The sequence below is a fragment of the Salmo salar genome, chromosome ssa24 (genome assembly GCF_905237065.1).
Source record: "Salmo salar chromosome ssa24, Ssal_v3.1, whole genome shotgun sequence".
In the NCBI taxonomy this organism is placed as follows: Eukaryota; Metazoa; Chordata; class Actinopteri; order Salmoniformes; family Salmonidae; genus Salmo; species Salmo salar.
In genome coordinates this window covers 44288337-44302243 of record NC_059465.1, presented here as the reverse complement: position 1 = coordinate 44302243, position 13907 = coordinate 44288337, and the positions used below count along the sequence as shown (strand labels likewise).

At 44.2% G+C, this 13907-nt stretch overlaps 1 protein-coding gene across 8 annotated transcripts in view; it reads left to right on the top strand.

Moving 5' to 3' along the window:
• LOC106585952 (WD repeat and FYVE domain-containing protein 3) overlaps positions 1 to 13907 on the top strand; it is a 268301-nt gene that overhangs the window by 243100 nt on the left and 11294 nt on the right. For all 8 annotated transcript variants that reach the window (XM_045706795.1, XM_045706796.1, XM_045706790.1 and 5 more), the window contains 3 exons: positions 3351 to 3509; positions 8074 to 8253; positions 13053 to 13235. In XM_045706795.1, coding sequence (XP_045562751.1) covers positions 3351 to 3509; positions 8074 to 8253; positions 13053 to 13235 — 522 coding nt within the window. The remainder of the gene's footprint in view (positions 1 to 3350; positions 3510 to 8073; positions 8254 to 13052; positions 13236 to 13907) is intronic.

Genomic DNA, 13907 nt, shown 5'->3' with positions numbered 1-13907 from the left:
TTGGGGGTTTCTGATCTTGGGGGTTTCTGATCTTTGGGGTTTCTGATCATGGGGTTCTGATCTTGGGGTTCTGATCTTGGGGTTCTGATCTTGGGGGTTTCTGATCTTGGGGTTCTGATCTTGGGGTTCTGATCTTGGGGTTCCGATCTTGGGGGGTTCTGATCTTGGGGTTCCGATCTTGGGGTTCTGATCATGGGGTTCTGATCATGGGGGTTTCTGATCATGGGGTTCTGATCTTGGGGGTTTCTGATCATGGGGTTTCTGATCTTGGGGGTTTCTGATCATGGGGGTTTCTGATCTTGGGGGTTTCTGATCATGGGGTTCTGATCATGGGGTTCTGATCTTGGGGTTCTGATCTTGGGGGTTTCTGATCTTGGGGTTCTGATCTTGGGGGGTTCTGATCATGGGGTTCCGATCTTGGGAGTTCTGATCTTGGAGACACGGGAGCAGGCACAGACAGAGAGGGAGCGAGACGGCAAGCACTGTTAACCCGCGCTAGTAGACAAGCTTCTTGCTAGTTATTTATCATCCCATCCGATTACATAGTAGCCTACCTGTCTTGACTGCATCAGAGAAGCTACTTAGGCTAACTAGGCTAATTGACGCAAGCCTACATAACGTTACTGTGGTTCTCCCAGTCCTACAGTTACAAAGAATAACAACTCCATTCAGATTATTATAGCAGCCTACCTGTTTACCTTTAGTCTTCATTCAGATTATTATAGCAGCCTACCTGTCAGATTATTATATCAGCCTACCTGTCGACCTTTAGTCTTCATTCAGATTATTATAGCAGCCTACCTGTTTACCTTTAGTCTTCATTCAGATTATTATAGCAGCCTACCTGTCAGATTATTATAGCAGCCTACCTGTCAGATTATTATAGCAGCCTACCTGTCAGATTATTATAGCAGTCTACCTGTCAGATTATTATAGCAGCCTACCTGTCAGATTATTATAGCTGTCTACCTGTTTACCTTTAGTCTTCATTGAGATTATTATAGCAGCCTACCTGTCAGATTATTATAGCAGCCTACCTGTCAGATTATTATAGCAGTCTACCTGTCAGATTATTATAGCAGCCTACCTGTCAGATTATTATAGCAGCCTACCTGTCAGATTATTATAGCCTCCTACCTGTTTACCTTTAGTCTTCATTCAGATTATTATAGCAGTCTACCTGTCAGATTATTATAGCAGCCTACCTGTCAGATTATTATAGCTTCCTACCTGTTTACCTTTAGTCTTCATTCAGATTATTATAGCAGTCTACCTGTTTACCTTCAGAGACATTCTAAGGTTTTGTAGACCTATCACAACTAACGTTGCCAGTTCTCTCTAAATTAAGCGTATTGGACCTGTTTCAAATGATCACTTTTTTCCTCAAAACAGAATAGCTGTTCCACTCGTTTCGCTCTGCAATCGTTTCAGAAAAATATCCTTTATTATATTCAGCTATATTCACTTAATTCTTCTTACTATAAAATCATATCTATGTTTGTATTTATTATCGATCCCCATTACCTGCTACCAAGACAGCAGCTACTCTTCCTGTGGTCCTGCAGAATTAAGGCAGTTATACAATTTTAAAAACATTACAATACATTCACGACAGAATTCACAACACACTAAGTGTGTGCTCTCAGGCCCCTACTCAACTACCACATATCTACAGTACTAAATCCATGTGTATGTGTGTGTATAGTGCGTATGTTATCGTGTGTGTATGCATGTGTCTGTGTCTATGTTTGTGTCGCTTCACAGTCCCCGCTGTTCCATAAGGTGTATTTTTACCAGTTTTTTTTAAATCTAATTTTACTGCTACCCTGAGTTAACTGATGTGGAATAGAGTTCCATGTATTCATGGCTCTATGTAGTACTGTGCACCTCCCATAGTCTGTTCTGGACTTGGGGACTGTGAAGAGACCTCTGGTGACATGTCTTGTGGGGTATACTTGGGTGTCTGAGCTGTGTGCTAGTAGTTTAAACAGACAGCTCGATGCATTCAATTCTTACAAAAACAAGGAGTGATAAAGTCAATCTCTCCTCCACTTTGAGCCAGGAGAGATTGACATGTATATTATTAATATTAGCTCTCTGTGTACATCCAAGGGCCAGTCACGCTGCCATGTTCTGAGACAATTGCAATTTTCCTAAGTTCCTCTTTGTGGCACTTGACGACACAACTGAACAGTAGTCAAGGTGCGACAAAACTAGGGCCTGTAAGACCTGCCTTGTTGATAGTGCTGTTAAGAAGGTAGAGCAGAGCTTTATTATGGACAGACTTCTCCCCATCTTAGCTACTGTTGTATCAATATGTTTTGACCATGACAGTTTACAATCCAGGGTTACTCCAAGTAGTTAAGTCACATTTCCAAATTATTTGTTACAAGTTTTAGTTGAGGTTTAGGGTTTTAGCGAACGATTTGTCCCAAATACAGTGCTTTTTAAAATATTTAGGACTAATTTATTCGTTGCCACCCATTCTGAAAATAATTGCAGCTCTTTGTTAAGTGTTGCAGTCATTTCAGTCGCTGTAGTAGCTAACTTGTATAGTGTTGAGTCATCTGCATACATAGACACACTGGCTTTACTCAAAAAGTAAGGGGCCTAAACAGCTTCTCTCCTTTCCCCTGACTAACCAATCCCCTCTCTCCTTCCCCCTGACTAACCAATCCCCTCTCTCCTTCCCGCTGGCTAACCAATCCCCTCTCTCCTTCCCGCTGGCTGACCAATCCCCTCTCTCCTTCCCCCGACTAACCAATCCCCTCTCTCCTTCCCGCTGACTAACCAATCCCCTCTCTCCTTCCCGCTGGCTAACCAATCCCCTCTCTCCTTCCCGCTGGCTGACCAATCCCCTCTCTCCTTCCCCCGACTAACCAATCCCCTCTCTCCTTTCCCCTGACTAACCAATCCCCTCTCTCCTTCCCCCTGACTAACCAATCCCCTCTCTCCTCCCCCTGACTAACCAATCCCCTCTCTCCTTCCCCCTGACTAACCAATCCCCTCTCTCCTTCCCCCTGACTAACCCATCCCCTCTCTCCTTCCCCCTGACTAACCAATCCCCTCTCTCCTTCCCCCTGGCTAACCAATCCCCTCTCTCCTTCCCCCTGGCTAACCAATCCCCTCTCTCCTTCCCCCTGGCTAACCAATCCCCTCTCTCCTTCCCCCTGGCTAACCAATCCCCTCTCTCCTTCCCCCTGACTAACCAATCCCCTCTCTCCTTCCCCCTGACTAACCAATCCCCTCTCTCCTTCCCCCTGGCTAACCAATCCCCTCTCTCCTTCCCCCTGACTAACCAATCCCCTCTCTCCTTCCCCCTGACTAACCAATCCCCTCTCCTCCTCTAGGCGGTGGTGGTGTATGAGTGTCTGTCAGAGTGGGGTCAGATCCTGTGCGCCATCTGCCCCAACCCCAAGCTGGTCGTCACCGGGGGAACCAGCACTGCCATCTGTGTCTGGGAGACGGGCGCATCCAAGGAGAGGGCCAAGACCCTCACACTCAAACAGGTAACCAGACTCTCAGGTAACCAGACCCTCTAGACACTCAAACAGGTAACCAGACTCTCAGGTAACCAGACTCTCTACACTCAAACAGGTAACCAGACTCTCTAGACACTCAAACAGGTAACCAGACTCTCAGGTAACCAGACCCTCTAGACACTCAAACAGGTAACCAGACTCTCAGGTAACCAGACCCTCTAGACACTCAAACAGGTAACCAGACTCTCTAGACACTCAAACAGGTAACCAGACTCTCAGGTAACCAGACCCTCTAGACACTCAAACAGGTAACCAGACTCTCAGGTAACCAGACCCTCTAGACACTCAAACAGGTAACCAGACTCTCTAGACACTCAAACAGGTAACCAGACTCTCTAGACACTCAAACAGGTAACCAGACTCTCTAGACACTCAAACAGGTAACCAGACTCTCTAGACACTCAAACAGGTAACCAGACTCTCTAGACACTCAAACAGGTAACCAGACTCTCTAGACACTCAAACAGGTAACCAGACTCTCTAGACACTCAAACAGGTAACCAGACTCTCTAGACACTCAAACAGGTAACCAGACTCTCTAGACACTCAAACAGGTAACCAGACTCTCTAGACACTCAAACAGGTAACCAGACTCTCTAGACACTCAAACAGGTAACCAGACCCTCTAGACACTCAAACAGGTAACCAGACTCTCTAGACACTCAAACAGGTAACCAGACTCTCTAGACACTCAAACAGGTAACCAGACTCTCTAGACACTCAAACAGGTAACCAGACTCTCAGGTAACCAGACTCTCTAGACACTCAAACAGGTAACCAGACTCTCTAGACACTCAAACAGGTAACCAGACTCTCTAGACACTCAAACAGGTAACCAGACTCTCTAGACACTCAAACAGGTAACCAGACTCTCTAGACACTCAAACAGGTAACCAGACCCTCTAGACACTCAAACAGGTAACCAGACTCTCTAGACACTCAAACAGGTAACCAGACTCTCTAGACACTCAAACAGGTAACCAGACTCTCAGGTAACCAGACTCTCTAGACACTCAAACAGGTAACCAGACTCTCTAGACACTCAAACAGGTAACCAGACCCTCAGGTAACCAGACTCCCTAGACACTCAAACAGGTAACCAGACCCTCTAGACACTCAAACAGGTAACCAGACTCTCTAGACACTCAAACAGGTAACCAGACTCTCAGGTAACCAGACCCTCTAGACACTCAAACAGGTAACCAGACCCTCTAGACACTCAAACAGGTAACCAGACTCTCTAGACACTCAAACAGGTAACCAGACTCTCAGGTAACCAGACCCTCTAGACACTCAAACAGGTAACCAGACTCTCAGGTAACCAGACCCTCTAGACACTCAAACAGGTAACCAGACTCTCAGGTAACCAGACTCTCTAGACACTCAAACAGGTAACCAGACTCTCTAGACACTCAAACAGGTAACCAGACCCTCTAGACACTCAAACAGGTAACCAGACCCTCTAGACACTCAAACAGGTAACCAGACTCTCTAGACACTCAAACAGGTAACCAGACTCTCAGGTAACCAGACTCTCTACACTCAAACAGGTAACCAGACTCTCTAGACACTCAAACAGGTAACCAGACTCTCAGGTAACCAGACTCTCTACACTCAAACAGGTAACCAGACTCTCTAGACACTCAAACAGGTAACCAGACTCTCAGCTAACCAGACTCTCTACACTCAAACAGGTAACCAGACCCTCTAGACACTCAAACAGGTAACCAGACTCTCTAGACACTCAAACAGGTAACCAGACTCTCAGCTAACCAGACTCTCTACACTCAAACAGGTAACCAGACTGTCTAGACACTCAAACAGGTAACCAGACTCTCAGGTAACCAGACTCTCTAGACACTCAAACAGGTAACCAGACTCTCTAGACACTAAAACAGGTAACCAGACTCTCAGGTAACCAGACTCTCTCTACACTCAAACAGGTAACCAGACTCTCTAGACACTCAAACAGGTAACCAGACTCTCACACTCAAACAGGTAACCAGACTCTCTACACTCAAACAGGTAACCAGACTCTCTAGACACTCAAACAGGTAACCAGACTCTCAGGTAACCAGACTCTCTAGACACTCAAACAGGTAACCAGACTCTCTAGACACTCAAACAGGTAACCAGACTCTCTAGACACTCAAACAGGTAACCAGACTCTCAGGTAACCAGACTCTCTAGACACTCAAACAGGTAACCAGACTCTCAGGTAACCAGACTCTCTAGACACTCAAACAGGTAACCAGACTCTCTAGACACTCAAACAGGTAACCAGACTCTCTAGACACTCAAACAGGTAACCAGACCCTCTAGACACTCAAACAGGTAACCAGACTCTCTAGACACTCAAACAGGTAACCAGACTCTCAGGTAACCAGACTCTCTAGACACTCAAACAGGTAACCAGACTCTCTAGACACTCAAACAGGTAACCAGACTCTCTAGACACTCAAACAGGTAACCAGACTCTCAGGTAACCAGACTCTCTAGACACTCAAACAGGTAACCAGACTCTCTAGACACTCAAACAGGTAACCAGACTCTCTACACTCAAACAGGTAACCAGACTCTCTAGACACTCAAACAGGTAACCAGACTCTCTAGACACTCAAACAGGTAACCAGACTCTCTAGACACTCAAACAGGTAACCAGACTCTCTAGACACTCAAACAGGTAACCAGACCCTCTACAATCAAACAGGTAACCAGACCCTCTACAATCAAACAGGTAACCAGACTCTCAGGTAACCAGACTCTCTACAATCAAACAGGTAACCAGACTCTCTAGACACTCAAACAGGTAACCAGACCCTCTAGACACTCAAACAGGTAACCAGACTCTCTAGACACTCAAACATGTAACCAGACTCTCAGGTAACCAGACTCTCTAGACACTCAAACAGGTATCCAGACTCTCAGGTAACCAGATCCTCTAGACACTCAAACAGGTAACCAGACTCTCTAGACACTCAAACAGGTAACCAGACTCTCTAGACACTCAAACAGGTAACCAGACTCTCAGGTAACCAGACTCTCTAGACACTCAAACAGGTAACCAGACTCTCTACACTCAAACAGGTAACCAGACTCTCTAGACACTCAAACATGTAACCAGACTCTCAGGTAACCAGACTCTCTAGACACTCAAACAGGTAACCAGACTCTCTAGACACTCAAACAGGTAACCAGACTCTCTAGACACTCAAACAGGTAACCAGACTCTCTAGACACTCAAACAGGTAACCAGACTCTCTAGACACTCAAACAGGTAACCAGACTCTCTAGACACTCAAACAGGTAACCAGACCCTCTAGACACTCAGACAGGTAACCAGACCCTCACACTCAAACAGGTAACCAGACTCTCAGGTAACCAGACTCTCTAGACACTCAAACAGGTAACCAGACTCTCTAGACACTCAAACAGGTAACCAGACTCTCAGGTAACCAGACTCTCTACACTCAAACAGGTAACCAGACTCTCTAGACACTCAAACAGGTAACCAGACTCTCTAGACACTCAGGTAACCAGACTCTCTAGACACTCAAACAGGTAACCAGACTCTTTAGACTCTCAGGTAACCAGACTCTCTAGACACTCAAACAGGTAACCAGACTCTCTAGACACTCAAACAGGTAACCAGACTCTCTAGACACTCAAACAGGTAACCAGACTCTCAGGTAACCAGACTCTCTAGACACTCAAACAGGTAACCAGACTCTCTAGACACTCAAACAGGTAACCAGACTCTCTGGACACTCAAACAGGTAACCAGACTCTCTAGACACTCAAACAGGTAACCAGACCCTCAGGTAACCAGACTCTCTAGACACTCAAACAGGTAACCAGACTCTCTAGACACTCAAACAGGTAACCAGACTCTCTAGACACTCAAACAGGTAACCAGACTCTCAGGTAACCAGACTCTCTAGACACTCAAACAGGTAACCAGACTCTCTAGACACTCAAACAGGTAACCAGACTCTCAGGTAACCAGACTCTCTAGACACTCAAACAGGTAACCAGACTCTCTAGACACTCAAACAGGTAACCAGACTCTCAGGTAACCAGACTCTCTAGACACTCAAACAGGTAACCAGACTCTCAGGTAACCAGACTCTCTAGACACTCAAACAGGTAACCAGACTCTCTAGACACTCAAACAGGTAACCAGACTCTCTAGACACTCAAACAGGTAACCAGACTCTCTAGACACTCAAACAGGTAACCAGACTCTCAGGTAACCAGACTCTCTAGACACTCAAACAGGTCACTAGATTCTCAGAGGAGAGTTATATATATATATATACACACACACTTACTTTGCTTAATGCTGTCCATCGCTGTTGATGATGACGTTGCTCCCAATTCTCCTAGAGGTCATTATTGTTAGTGTGTGGGTTCGTTGTGCCATGACGCATAGACATTACATAGTGTCCCCTCCTGTGCTGTGTCTGTGTCTCTACCATGTCTGTAACGTCTCTGTGTCCTCTTTATGTGTCCCTCTCCTCTCCCCTCCCAGGCGTTGCTGGGCCATACAGACGCAGTGACTTGTCTGACAGCCTCGTCAGCGTACCACATCCTGGTGTCTGGCTCTAGAGACAGGACTTGTATCATCTGGGACCTCAACAAACTGTCCTTCGTCACACAGCTCAGAGGACACAGGGCCCCTGTCTCCGGCCTCTGCATCAACGAACTCACGGTGGGTGGAACACACACACACACACACACACACACACACACACACACACACACACACACACACACACACACACACACACACACACACACACTTTCATACACATTCACACACATTCACACTAGGGTTGAATAGTGGGACCCGGGTTACCGAGATTTGCCTCCCAAATCCACACCTGTTTTCCCTGGATAAATAACTGTGAGAAACCGGTAAATTATAATAAATGATTTCTATGAACAGCATGACGTGAAATGGAAGTGTTAAATGATATGTGATATGTGTAAATCTAGCTGCTCTACGGGCCATGGGCAACTCTCTACTAACTACATCATCTAACTACAATCATTAACCCTCAGGGTGGGAACAGACATGGCCAACTCATCTAACTACAATCATTAACCCTCAGGGTGGGAATAGACATGGCCAACTCTCTACTAACTACATCATCTAACTACAATCATTAACCCTCAGGGTGGGAATAGACATGGCCAACTCTCTACTAACTACATCATCTAACTACAATCATTAACCCTCAGGGTGGGAATAGACATGGCCAACTCTCTACTAACTACATCATCTAACTACAATCATTAACCCTCAGGGTGGGAATAGACATGGCCAACTCTCTACTAACTACATCATCTAACTACAATCATTAACCCTCAGGGTGGGAACAGACATGGCCAACTCTCTACTAACTACATCATCTAACTACAATCATTAACCCTCAGGGTGGGGACAGACATGGCCAACTCTCTACTAACTACATCATCTAACTACAATCATTAACCCTCAGGGTGGGGACAGACATGGCCAACTCTCTACTCTCTACATGATCAATCATTAACCCTCAGGGTGGGGACAGACATGGCCAACTCTCTACTCTCTACATGATCAATCATTAACCCTCAGGGTGGGGACAGACATGGCCAACTCTCTACTCTCTACATCATCTAACTACAATCATTAACCCTCAGGGTGGGGACAGACATGGCCAACTCTCTACTAACTACATCATCTAACTACAATCATTAACCCTCAGGGTGGGGACAGACATGGCCAACTCTCTACTAACTACATCATCTAACTACAATCATTAACCCTCAGGGTGGGGACAGACATGGCCAACTCATCTAACTACAATCATTAACCCTCAGGGTGGGAATAGACATGGCCAACTCTCTACTAACTACATCATCTAACTACAATCATTAACCCTCAGGGTGGGGACAGACATGGCCAACTGTCTACTAACTACAGCATCTAACTACAATCATTAACCCTCAGGGTGGGAACAGACATGGCCAACTGTCTACTAACTACAGCATCTAACTACAATCATTAACCCTCAGGGTGGGAATAGACATGGCCAACTCTCTACTAACTACATCATCTAACTACAATCATTAACCCTCAGGGTGGGGACAGACATGGCCAACTCTCTACTAACTACATCATCTAACTACAATCATTAACCCTCAGGGTGGGAACAGACATGGCCAACTCTCTACTAACTACATCATCTAACTACAATCATTAACCCTCAGGGTGGGGACAGACATGGCCAACTCTCTACTAACTACATCATCTAACTACAATCATTAACCCTCAGGGTGGGGACAGACATGGCCAACTCTCTACTAACTACATCATCTAACTACAATCATTAACCCTCAGGGTGGGAACAGACATGGCCAACTCTCTACTAACTACATCATCAATCATTAACCCTCAGGGTGCGGACAGACAGCGCATCTGAGTAAGGAGCGCAGTTCACAATGCATGTATCATCTCATCATGGTAACTTTTATTTTCTAGTGACCGGTACACCTACATTTACATTTACATTTTAGTCATTTAGCAGACGCACTTATCCAGAGCGACTTACAGTAGTGAATGCATACATTTCATACATTTTTTTTCTCTGTACTGGCCCCCCGTGGGAATCGAACCCACAACTCTGGCGTTGCAAACACCATGCTCTACCAACTGAGCCACACGGGACATTTGCTGCAACGTAGCCTATGCTACAGTAATATAAAGACAGAATGTGTGTTTTTGCAGCTGCAGGATTTTAAAACAGCCTATCGCTCGAATATCGTTGCTTTACATCTGTGCGCACACAAACACTCTTTCACAGTATCTCTCTCTCCATAAATTCCATTCAAATTGCATCCAAAATAGATGGTCCGAATCCTGTTCAAGATTGATAAATACAGTTGAAGTCAGAAGTTTACATGCGCTTAGGTTGGAGTCATTAAAACTCGTTTTTCAACCACTCCACAAATTTCTTGTTAACAAACTATAGTTTCGGCAAGTCGGTTAGGACATCTACTATGTGCATGACACAAGTCATTTTTCCAACAGTTGTTGATAGACAGATTATTTCACTATATCACAATTCCAGTGGGTCAGAAGTTCACATACACTAAGTTGACTGTGCCTTTAAACAGCTTGGAAAATTCCAGAAAATTATGTCATGGCTTTAGAAGCTTCTGATAGGCTAATTGACATCATTTGAGTCAATTGGAGGTGTACCTCAAAATCAAATCAAATGTATTTGTCACATACACATGGTTAACAGATGTTAATGCAAGTGTAGCGAAAGGCCTACCTTCAAACCCAGTGCCTCTTTGCTTGACATCATGGGAAAATCAAAAGAAATCAGCCAAGACCTCAGAAAAAAATTGTAGACCTCCACAAGTCTGGTTCATCCTTGAGAGCAATTTCCAAATGCCTGAAGGTACCACGTTCATCTGTACAAACAATAGTACGCAAGTATAAACACCATGGGACCACGCAGCCGTCATACCGCTCAGGAAGGAGACGTGTTCTGTCTCCTAGAGATGAACGTACTTTGGTGCGAAAAGTGCAAATCAATCCCAGAACAACAGCAAAGAACCTTGTGAAGATGCTGGAGGAAACAGGTACAAAAGTATCTATATCCACAGTAAAACGAGTCCTATATCGACATAACCTGAAAGGCCGCTCAGCAAGGAAGAAGCCACTGCTCCAAAACCGCCATAAAAAAGCCAGACTACGGTTTGCAACTGCACATGGGGACAAATATCGTACTTTTTGGAGAAATGTCCTCTGGTCTGATGAAACAAAAATAGAACTGTTTGGCCATAATGACCATCATTATGTTTGGAGGAAAAAGGGGGAGGCTTGCAAGCCGAAGAACACCATCCCAACCATGAAGCACGGGGAGGCAGCATCATGTTGTGATGGTGCTTTGCTGCAGGAGGGACTGGTGCAAAATTCACCCAACTTATTGTGGGAAGCTTGTGGAAGGCTACCTGAAACGTTTGACCCAAGTTAAATAATTAAAGGCAATGCTACCAAATACTAATTGAGTGTATGTAAACTTCTGACCCACTGGGAATGTGATGAAAGAAATAAAAGCTGAAATAAATCATTCTCTCTAATATTATTCTGACATTTCACATTCTTAAAATAAAGTGCTGATCCTAACTGACCTAAGACAGGGAATCTTTACTAGGATTAAATGTCAGGAATTGTGAAAAACTGAGTTTAAATGTATTTAGCTAAGGTGTATGTAAACTTCTGACTTCAACTGTATGTGTATAGATGGCGATTCAGATGGTGGTAGACTATAACAGTTATAAATTCAGACCCATAACCATTCAGACCCATAAACATTCAGACCCATAACCATTCAGACCCATAACCATTCAGACCCATAACCATTCAGACCCATAACCATTCAGACCCATAACCATTCAGACCCATAACCATTCAGATGGTGGTAGACTATAACAGTTATAAATTCAGACCCATAACCATTCAGACCCATAACCATTCAGATGGTGGTAGGCTATAACAGTTATTAATTCAGACCCATAACCATTCAGACCCATAAACATTCAGACCCATAACCATTCAGACCCATAACCATTCAGACCCATAACCATTCAGACCCATAACCATTCAGACCCATAACCATTCAGACCCATAACCATTCAGATGGTGGTAGACTATTGCAGTTATTAATTCAGACCCATAACCATTCAGACCCATAACCATTCAGACCCATAACCATTCAGACCCATAACCATTCAGACCCATAACCATTCAGATGGTGGTAGACTATAACAGTTATAAATTCAGACCCATAACCATTCAGACCCATAACCATTCAGATGGTGGTAGACTATTGCAGTTATTAATTCAGACCCATAACCATTCAGACCCATAACCATTCAGACCCATAACCATTCAGACCCATAACCATTCAGATGGTGGTAGGCTATAACAGTTATTAATTCAGACCCATAATCATTCAGACCCATAACCATTCAGACCCATAACCATTCAGACCCATAACCATTCAGACCCATAACCATTCAGATGGTGGTAGACTATAACAGTTATTAATTCAGACCCATAATGAGCGAGAGAGAGAGAGAGAGGTAATAATACACACGTCACACAACATTAGGATAAATATTATGAAAGGTCACCTATATATGTGTGTCAGCCTACTAATTGTAAACATGTAAAATATGCCCGATTTTTATTTTTAAACATTAAATCAAATTCGCTAGCCTATAATTATACACACACACACATTGTATTGCATGTTTCTAAGGTTTTTTCATGGGATCCTGTGGCCAAATAACGTAACACAATATTCCTTAAATATCCAAGCTATGGACCAAAAAACTGTCTCTGGGAATCAACAACAATCAGGATGAGTGGATGATGTCCACGTGTCAAGATTCAGAAAATAAAATCCTGACTCTCTATATATGTGTCTGTGTGTGTATATATATATACAGGGAGATATAGTGTCTTTGGCAGGGACCTATATCCATGTGTGGAGCATCAACGGCAGTCCCATAGCCAGTGCCAACACCTTCACAGGCCGCTCACAACAGATCCTCTGCTGCTGCGTGTCAGAGATGAACGAATGGGACACGCAGAACGTCATCGTCACCGGACACTCCGACGGCGTCGTCAGGGTAACCACCACTTCCTGTTCCTCTTTCCTCCTCCTCATTCCAACAGTTTTTTTTGGTGGGGGGGGGGGTGGTTTCAGATTAAGCACTGTAATCTCATTGATCTTTAATGTCCGGGAAACTGCCCCTGAATGTCCGTCATAAGTATGCACATTGAGTTTTTATGCTTCAAAATGAATCCTCATCTAGGATATTAAAGGTCCCACAGTAAGTGAACATTCCTGAATAGTCAACATCATGTTTTTCCAGGAAATGGGATGATATTTGGATGAAACCAGATCAAAGTATGAAAAATGACAGTGATAAAATGTTAAATCATAAAGTTACTGGTCCCCCTCCCTCATGTCAAACACTTGGATTCAGGAGGCGGGATTATTAAGGGCATTTTGTGACATCACAATATCCTCTCATTTTAATACAGCAATGGTAACATATTATTCTCTTAGCTAATTTAAATAAGTACCACCTTGTAACCAACATCTCAGAAGGCGTGTTCGCACATAGCTAGGTAGCTACTCTACTGGTGCCAACGTTTGACTGCACCGTGTCAGCAAATATAATTACAAGTTTCCCCTATTTATTTAAGGCAAAGATACTTATAGGTTTACGCTTTCGTTTGTGTCTGGTGTTAGCTAGTTACTGGCTAGCTAGGTCTTCATCTGTGTCTGGTGTTAG